This window comes from Oncorhynchus keta, chromosome 21 (assembly GCF_023373465.1).
Source record: "Oncorhynchus keta strain PuntledgeMale-10-30-2019 chromosome 21, Oket_V2, whole genome shotgun sequence".
Lineage (NCBI taxonomy): Eukaryota > Metazoa > Chordata > Actinopteri > Salmoniformes > Salmonidae > Oncorhynchus > Oncorhynchus keta.
The window spans coordinates 49797453-49807452 of NC_068441.1; the positions used below are offsets into that span (position 1 = coordinate 49797453).

General features: G+C 45.0%; 1 protein-coding gene across 9 annotated transcripts in view; it reads left to right on the plus strand.

Moving 5' to 3' along the window:
* The window catches only part of dock3 (dedicator of cytokinesis 3), a 532012-nt gene that overhangs the window by 243135 nt on the left and 278877 nt on the right, over window positions 1–10000 (plus strand). For all 9 annotated transcript variants that reach the window (XM_052474129.1, XM_052474134.1, XM_052474126.1 and 6 more), the window contains exon 5: window positions 6306–6402. In XM_052474129.1, the coding sequence (XP_052330089.1) occupies window positions 6306–6402 (97 nt within the window). The remainder of the gene's footprint in view (window positions 1–6305; window positions 6403–10000) is intronic.

The following is a 10000-nucleotide window of genomic DNA, read 5'->3' on the forward strand; positions in this document are numbered from 1 at the left end:
CTGATAGGCTAATTGACATCATTTGAGTGAATTGGAGTTGTGGATGTATTTCAAGGCCTACCTTCAAACTCAGTGCCTCTGTGCTTGACATCATGGAAGAAAAGAAATCAGCCAAGACCACAAGAAATGATAGACGTCCACAAGTCTGGTTCATCCTTGGGAGCAATTTCCAAACGCCTGAAGGTACCACATTCATCTGTACAAACAATAGTATGCAAGTATAAACACCATGGGACCACGCAGCCGTCATAGCACTCAGGAAGGAGATGCGTTCTGTCTCCAAGAGATGAACGTACTTTGGTGCGAAGTGCCAATCAATCCCAGAACAACAGCAAAGGACATTGTGAAGATGCTGGAGGAAACATGTACAAATGTATCTATATCCACAGTAAAATGAGTCCTATATCGACATAACCTGAAAGGCTGCACAGCAAGGAAGAAGCCATTGCTCCAAAACCTCCATAAAAAAATGCAGTTTGGAACTGCACATGGGGACAAAGTTTGTACTTTTCGGAGAAATGTCCTCTGGTCTGATGAAACAGAAATAGAACTGTTTGGCCATAATGACCATCATTATGTTTGGAGGAAAAAGGGGGAGACTTGCAAGCTGAAGAATACTATCCCAACCGTGAAGCACGGGGTGGCAGCATCATTTTGTGGGGGTGCTTTTCTGCAGGTGGGACTGGTGCACTTCACAAAATAGATGGGATCATGAATAGGGAAATTATGTGGATACACTGAAGCAACATCTCAAGACATCAGTGAGGATTTTTTAAGCTTGGTCGCAAATGGGTTTTTAAAATGGACAATGACCCCAAGCATACTTCCAAAGTTGTGGCAAATTGGCTTAAGGACAACAAAGTCAAGGTTCTGGATTGGCCACAACAAAGCTCCGACCTCAATCCCATAAAATATTGGTGGGTAGAACTAAAAAATTGTGTGCGAGCAAGGAGGCCTACAAACCTGACTCAGTTACACCAGCTCTGTCAGGAGGAATGGGCCAAAATTCACCCAACTTATTGTGGGAAGCTTGTGGAAGGCTACCCAAAACGTTTGACCCAAATTAAGTAATTTAAAGACAATGCTACCAAGTACTAATTGAGTGTATGCAAACGTTTGACCCACTGGGAATGTAATGAAATAACTAAAAGCTGAAATAAATCATTCTCTCTACTATTATTCTGACATTTCATTTTCTTAGATTAAAGTGGTGATCCTAATTGACCTAAAACAGGGAATTATTACTAGGATTAAATGTCAGAATTGTGAATAACTGAGTTTAAATATATTTGGCTAAGGTGTATGTAAACACAGGTGTGTGTAAAGACAGGTGTATGTAAACACAGGTGTGTGTAAACACAGGTGTATGTAAACACAGGTGTAAAACACAGGTGTATGTAAACACAGGTGTGTGTAAAGACAGGTGTATGTAAACACAGGTGTATGTAAACACAGGTGTATGTAAACACAGGTGTCTGTAAACTGTTACAGGTGGAGAGCACTATGTAAACACAGGTGTGTGAGATGTGTCTGTTACAAAGACAGAGCGGAAGAGACAGCTGGGGAGATGGAGAGCACTATAGAGCCACGTTAGACCTGTACCAGATGTGTCTGTTACAGATGGAGAGCACTTAGAGCCACGTTAGACCTGTACCAGATGTGTCTGTTACAGATGTGTCTGTTAGAGATGTGTCTGTTACAGATGTGTCTGTTAGAGATGTGTCTGTTACAGATGTGTCTGTTACAGATGTGTCTGTTACAGATGTGTCTGTTACAGATGTGTCTGTTAGAGATGTGTCTGTTAGAGATGTGTCTGTTACAGATGTGTCTGTTAGAGATGTGTCTGTTACAGATGTGTCTGTTAGAGATGTGTCTGTTACAGATGTGTCTGTTACAGATGTGTCTGTTACAGATGTGTATGTTAGAGATGTGTCTGTTACAGATGTGGATCTCTGCTTGGGTCTTTATGCCTTTGTATGTGTTTGTATGTGCGTGCGTGTGTCCTTGCTTGGGTTTGTGTGTGTGTTTATGTGTTTGTGTGTGTGTGTCTGTGTCCATACTTTCATATGTATTTGTGTTTGTGAGTGTGTGTTTGTGAGTGTGCGTGCGTGTGTGTATCCGTACTTGTGTGTGTGTGTTATGGATATAGAGGGACATCAGATCGTAACATGGAGACAAATATATAACAAGTTGAACTGATGTCGGTGGAATCAGGAAGTAACGTCGGTGGAACCAGGAACTAACTTCGGTGGAATCAGGAACTGACGTTGGTGGAATCAGGAACTAACGTTAAGTGGAACCAGGAAGTAACGTCGGTGGAATCAAGAAGTAACGTCGGTGGAACCAGGAAGTAACGTTGGTTGAACCAGGAACTAACGTCGGTGAAATCAGGAACTAACGTCGGTGGAACCAGGAACTAACGTCGGTGGAACCAGGAAGTAACATCGGTGGTTATTGGGAACTAACGTCGGTGGAACCAGGAAGTAACGTCGGAAACGAGAACTTACGTTCGTGGAATCAGGAACTAACGTGGGGGGGGTAGACTCAGGGTTATTAGGACTGTAAGACCTGTGTAATTGCAGTTTGGTTTTAAAGTTTGCAAAACAGATTTTAAAACCATCTGGCTTCTGAATGATTTAGGATTTAGGGATTTAGGGATTTAGGGACAGTTATATAGTAATATACAGTTTGCTGAGGATAGATAATAATACATTTACAGCATGTCAAATATCTGAAGGCTTTACACACACACACACACACACACACACACACACACACACACACACACACACACACACACACACACACACACACACACACACACACACACACACACACACACACACACACACACACACACACACACACACACACACACACACACACACACACACACACACACACAAACAATGTTCACAATGTTAATGATGTGCGGTAAAGCCCGGGCATACATTTGTATTCTGATCCCTTCCCTTACCTGGAACGTGCAGGGCCTATCTTACCCAGGCTGATTGCTTCTGACAAATTAAAGGCCTTGCCCTGCCCGAAACCTAAAGTCAGAAATAACTTCCTCCGTTAGGAGCAGCTAATGGATTTACTATCTGTCTGTCACTCTGTAACGGAGACGCTGGGAGTCGAGAAGCAGGTGCTGGGGGTGAGTTTAATAATACAAGACAAGAGTCTGGACATGAAACACGTAACTAATACTGCCTGGGGAATGGAACTAAGGGAGTGACTGGAGCCGACCCCCACAACGTTGAACATCCAGTAGGTATCTGACGGCATAGGAGGGACCTCCCTTCATGTCCAGTGGAGGTGGAGGTGTGTCATGGGGGACAGCCTCAGCCAGGGGACCAGGAACCAACAGCCTGAGAAGGGAGACATGAAAGGAAGGTGAGATATGGTCGTCACTGGGGAGCTGTAATCTATACGTTACCTTGTTGACCCTCCGGAGAACCTTGAACAGCCCCACAAACCAGGGGCTCAGCTTCTTGCAGGGCAGGCGGAGTGGGGGGTTCCTGGTGGAGAGCCAGACGCGATCACCAGGTTGGAACACAGGAGCCTCCCAGCGGTGCCGATCCTCCTGCTCCTTCTGATGGTGGACAGCGCGTTTTTTATTTATTTTTAATTTTACCTTTATTTTACTAGGCAAGTCAGTTAAGAACAAATTCATATTTTCAATTATGGCCTAGGAACAGGTTTGAGTCTCACGTGGGCTTCGCTCCACACTTCTTCTGCGTGCCTGAACCACTCATCCACCACAGGAGCTTCGATCTGGCGCGGGGTCCATGGAGCCAGCTGATAACTCAGAACACACTGGGAGTCAGCCCCAGTGGAAGAGTGGCGTAATGAATTCTGCCCAGGGAAGGAATCGGGCCCACTCCCCCTGCCGGTCCTGGTAGTGGCTCCTCAGGAACGTCCCCAGATCCTGGTCCATCCTCCCGCCTGTCCATTATATACCCAGAAGTGAGGCTGACTGTGACCCCGAGCTTCTCCATGAAGGCTCTCCATACCAGTGATGTGAATTGGGGGCAACGGTCAGAGACGATGGCCTTTGAAAGGCCATAATGTCGGAAGACCTGCTGGAATAGTGCCTCAGTGACCTGGAGAGCAGTAGGGAGACCAGAGAAAGGGATAAAAAACTAATGGATTTTGATCAACTATCCACAACCACCAAAATGATGGTGAAACCGTCATAGGAGGGGAGATCAGTGACAAAATCAATGGATAGATGAGACCAGGGACGTTGAGGCAAAGGGGATGGAGTTTCGGGAAAGCAGGTCCTCTCACATTCGTGTGACCTGTCGTGATTATCATCCTCGACGATGAGATGGTGGGGTTATGTCGTTGGAGCCATGGGAGGTCCAAATATTATCTTGTGAGCTGGTGCACTAATGATGAATAAGGGAATGCTTTCCTTATGAATGAACTCCACGGTGAGGGTGAGTGGTGAGGTGATGTGTGTGATGGTTCCCGGATCCTAGTGGCCAATTATCTGGGCTTGAAGCGGGAACGTAGAGGAGAGTGGGTATGAGGAGATGTTCAGAGAATAATAAATAAAGTTCCCCGTGCGACCGGAATCCTCCACCGCTGTAGAAACAGTACACGAGGGACAGCCAGCTAGTGCAATCGACACTAAAAAGAGTTTAGCAGAAAATGATGACGATGGGATACTCACACCCGCCCAATGAGGTGGAAGATCACGTGACCATCCCTCTGCTCTCGTGGATCCCGAGTTGGGATGTACCGGACACTGTTGAAGCTGGTGCCCCCCTTGACCACAATAGGGCCCCCGTTGTTTCCGTCTGCGAAGCTCAGCCGCGGGGAGTCATGTGACCCCTACCTCAATGGGTTCAGGCTCTGATGCACAGTGGTCCCTGGGGGAGAGGGAGAAGCGATGGGTGCACCGACGCTCCCGAAGTAGGTTATCTAGACAGATGACCATCACGATGAGTGCGTCCAAGGAGAGGTTGTTGTCTCGACGTGCCAGTTCCATCTGGCCCTCCTCTCGCAGTCCTCTTCTGAATCTCATTCCATCCTCTGGATGCTGCTACTGCTACTGTCATCCTGCCGTAATAGGCTCCTCTCTGCCCTCCAGTGGATGATGAAAAATACCTCTGAACACATCCATGACCCCGCATACGAAGCCAGTCGGCAGAGAAATGACTGTGGCAACCTTGGACCTCTCAATGGTGGAAGCTCCCATCTGGTGTGCAAAAATCTGGTGTAAAAGGGAGCACTGGAGTAGGAAGCCACGGCATATAGATGGGGTTCCATCATAGTTGTCCGGGAGAGACAAATGGGTATTTCTGACCTGGGGGACTGCTGAATAGACTGGTGTTCTGGTTCGCTGGGTCGACTGGTGGTAGAGTATCCTCTGCTGGTCTCGGACCTCCTCCATAGTCGTCACCAGTTGTGCCAGCTGGTCGTGGTGCTGACAAAGTAGGTATCCCTGTTCGTCGACCGTCTGGGAGATGTCCTGATTCCCTGTTGCTTCCATTTGTGCGAGGCAGTATTCTGTATCGGAGACGCTGGGGGTTGAGCGGCAGGTGCGGGGGGGGGGGGGGGGGGGGGGTTTAATAACACAAGAAATATAGAACGATTCAAAACTAGAGTCTCATCTGGACATGAAACACATAACTAATACTGCCTTGGTAATGGAACTACGGGAGTGACAGATATAGGGTTGCTCTGCCAGAGACAGTAGAGAAAGAAGGAGAAAGGAATCCCATTGGGCAATGAATAGATGAAGGTATAATTCCCCAACCAGCAATCACATTCACATTGTCATGCTGCGTAACACGTTTGTTAGGCTAATCGTCACGCAATCTCTTCTCAATGTCAGGGTGTGAGTCGAGAAATGTGCTTCCTCTAAAGTACGATATGTCACGATTCCAAAGCTATACAATATTACAGATGGCAAATTAATTATCTCACATCTCGGGGAAATATTTATAATATTGTATTTGTTGTTGACTAAATACATGCTAATGTTGGATGAGCTAGTGTTTTATTGACTCTCGTTCACTCCTTGAAGTAGAGCTCTCCTTGTCCCATCATTTTCCAGATATGACTGTACTGTGCAGAACAAATGGCTCAGCTTCAAATTGTTAGTGATCAATTTAGTGATACCCGAGCCCTACCCGTACCCTAGTTATTAATACATTTTTAAAAAGGCCCTATCTGGCCCTAACCCGATGTATAATGTCAGGGCCTGTCAGGCTCGGGTCGGGTCGGGTAGCAGAGCTCTACTTTGCGGTTAATCATAATGCTTATTGAAATATATTTTTCACCTCTGTGTACAGGCAGTATGAGACCGTGGTACCAGTAGAAGACCCCATAGTGACGGAGGTGACCTCCACTCTGCAGGAATGGGCCTTGCTATGGAAGCAGCTTTACGTGGTGAGTACAGTCCGACTCACAACTTGTCCCACTATTTTCATAACAGAGTAATAATAATCATTATCTTTTTGTATTTATTAACGTGAGGTGTGTTGCTGCGCTAAAGTTTAACTCGTGTCATCCTGAGTGTGTGGCATGTCACTATGGAGATCTAGGATTAACAAGACACGTTTGTATCATACTCTAAAATGCTGTATGTATGGTTCTATGATATGATTCCTGGATGGCATACCAGTAGAGGTACATCCCAAAAAAAATATCTACTCAAAGATCCACCATGTTGTATCTACTCCTATAAAATGGTAGACAATAAGGTACTCAGCAAAAAGGTCTGATTTCAATATTAGTGAAAAAAGGACCCAGATGGTAAGTATACAGCAAGTCTCTTGGGGGTTTTTATAAGCTTGACATTTCTAGCCACAGGGATTTTTTTCCCATTCTTCAATGCAAAACTGCCCCAGCTCCTTCAAGTTGGATGAGTTTTGCTGGTGTACAGAAATCTTTAAGTCATACCACCGATTCTCAATTGGATTGAGGTCTGGGCTTTGACGAGGCCATTCCAAGACATTTAAATGTTTCCCCTTAATTCACTCAAGTGTTGCTTTAGCAGTATACTTAGGGTTATTGTCGTGCTGGAAGGTGAACCTCTGTCCCAGTCTCAAATCTCTTGAAGACAGAAACAGGTTTCCCTCAAGAATTTCAGTGTATTTAGCGCCATCCATCATTTCTCCAATTCTGACCAGTCTCCCAGTCCCTGCTACCACCATGCTTCACTGTGGGGATGGTATTCTCGGGGTGAGAAGAGATGTTGGGTTTGCGCCAGACATAACATCTTCCTTGATGGCCTAAAAGCTCAATTTTAGTCTCATCTAATCAGAGTACCTTCTTCCATATGTTTGGGGAGTCTCCCACATGCCTGTTAAAAGTTTCTGATATTTTTTTATAACCCAATTCTGATCTGTACGTCTCCACAACTTTGTCCATGGCGTTTTTGGAGAACTCTTTGGTGTTAATGGTGCCGCTTGCTTGGTGATTGCTTGGTGGTGCCCCTTCCTTAGTGGTGTTGCAGACTCTGGGGCCTTTCAGAACAGGTGTACATATACTGAGATCATGTGACACTTAGATTGCACACAGGTGGACTTTATTTAACTAATTATGTGACTTCTGAAGGTAATTATTTGCACCAGATCTTATTTGGGGGCTTCATAGCAAAGGGGGTGAATAGATGCGCACGCACCACTTTTTTTTTTTTTTTTTGCAACAACTTGCAACTGAGAAACAGACACCTCACAAGTCCTCAACTAGCAGCAAAACACCAGTCTCAACGTCAACAGTGAAGAGGTGACTCCGGGATGCTGGCCTTCTAGGCAGAGTTGCAAAGAAAAAGCCATTTCTTAGACTGGCCAATAAAAATAAAATATTAAGATGGGCAAAAGAACACAGACACTGGACAGAGGATCTCTGCCTAGTAGGCCAGCATCCCGGAGTTGCCTCCTCACTGTTGACGTTGAGACTGGGGTTTTGCGGGTACTATTTAATGAAGCTGCCAGTTGAGGATTTGTGAGGCGTCTGTTTTTCAAACTAGACACTCTAATGCACTTGTCCTATTGCTCAATTGTGCACCGGGGCCTCCCACTCCTCTTTCTATCCTGCAATTTCTCGCATGAAATAGCCTTCATTTCTCAGAACAAGAATATATTGACGAGTTTCAGAAGAAAGGTCTTTGTTTCTGGCCATTTTGTGCCTGTAATCGAACCCCCAAATGCTGCTGCAGATACTCAACTAGTCTAAAGAACGCCACTTTTATTGCTTTTTAATCAGGCCAACAGTTTTCAGCTATGCTAACATAATTGAAAAAGGGTTTTCTAATGATCAATTAGCCTTTTAAAATGATAAACTTGGATTAGCTAATACAACGTGCCATTGGAACACAGGAGTGATGGTGGCTAATAATTGGCCTCTGTACGCCTATACAGATATTTCAGCTACAATAGTCATTTACAACATTAACAATGTCTACACTTTATTTCTGATCAATTGTATGTTATTGTAATGGGAAAAATGTGTTTTTCTTTCAAAAACAAGGACATTTCTACGTGACCCCAAACGTTTGAACGGTCATTTATATCTGTTACTTTTTTTTATTTTTAAATTTAAACCTTTTTTTCATATGAAGAGAAATAATGAAGAGAAATTATAATTAAAATGTATCGATGCTCATCGGTCATTGGACAGAAACATTACACAACAATGAGTGTTTTGGAAGGTATCAGTGGTTAATTACGAGCATTGTAAAGCAATCACTTGCCTGCTATTCAGTGGAGTGGGTGTGTGGTCTTCAGTTTAAGATTCTCTTTTCCAAGCTTAAAATGATAAACATTCAACATTGGCTATGCTGTCAATCCAAATAAAATAAATTTTTAGGAGCACCTAACAAACAATGCAGTTTAAAAAAAAATCAGATAAGAATGAGAGATTAAAGTAACAAGTAATTAAATAGCAGCAGTAAAATAACAATAACGAGTCTATATACAAAGGGGGAACGATACGTAGTTAATTTGCGGTGGCACCAGTTAGTTGAGTTGTATGTACATCTAGGTAGAGTTATTAAAGTGACTATGCAAAGATGACAACAGAGAGTAGCAGTGGTGTTAAGAGGGGGTGAGAGGGGGGGCACTGCAAATAGTCTGGGTAGCCATTTGTCTAGATGTTCAGGAGTCTTATGGCTTAGGGTAGAGGCTGTTTAGAAGCCTCTTTGACCTAGACTTGGCGCTCCGGTACCGCTTGCCGTGCGTTAGCAGAGAGAACAGTCTATGACTAGGGTATCTGGAGTCTTTGACAATTTTTTGGGCATCTGACACTGCCTGGTATAGAGGTACTGGATGGCAGGAAGCTGGACCCCAGTGATGTACAGGGCCGTTCGCACGTAGTGCCTTGCGGTCGGAGGCCGAGCATTAGACATACCAAGCAGTGATGCAACAAGTCAGGATGCTCTCGATGGTGCAGCTGTAGAACCTTTTGAGGATCTGAGGACCCATGCCAAATCTTTTCAGTCTCCTGAGGGGGAATATATTTTGTCATGCCCTCTTCACAACCTTCTTGGTGTGCTTGGACGATGTTAGTTTGTTGGTGATGTGGACACCAAGGAACTTGAAGCTCTCAACCTGCTCCACTGCAGCCCTGTCGATGAGCATGTGGGCGTTCTCGGTCCTATTTAGTGTTGGTATTACAGACTTGGACAAGGAGAGGTTGAAAATGTCAGTGAAGACACTTGCCAGTTGGTCAGCGCATGCTCGCAGTACATGTCCTGGTAATCCATCTGGCCCTGCGGCCTTGTGAATGTTGAACTGTTTAAGGGTCTTACTCACATCGGCTGCGGCGAGCGTGATCACACAGTCTTCCGGAGCAGCTGGTGCTCTCATGCATGTTTCAGTGTTATTTGCATCGAAGCGAGCATAGAGGTAGTTTTTCTCGTCTGGTAGGCTCGTGTCACTGGGCAGCTCTCAGCTGTGCTTCCCTTTGTAGTCTGTAATGGTTTGCAAGCCCTGCCACATCCGATGAGTGTCAGAGCCGGCGTTATATGATTGGATCTTAGTCC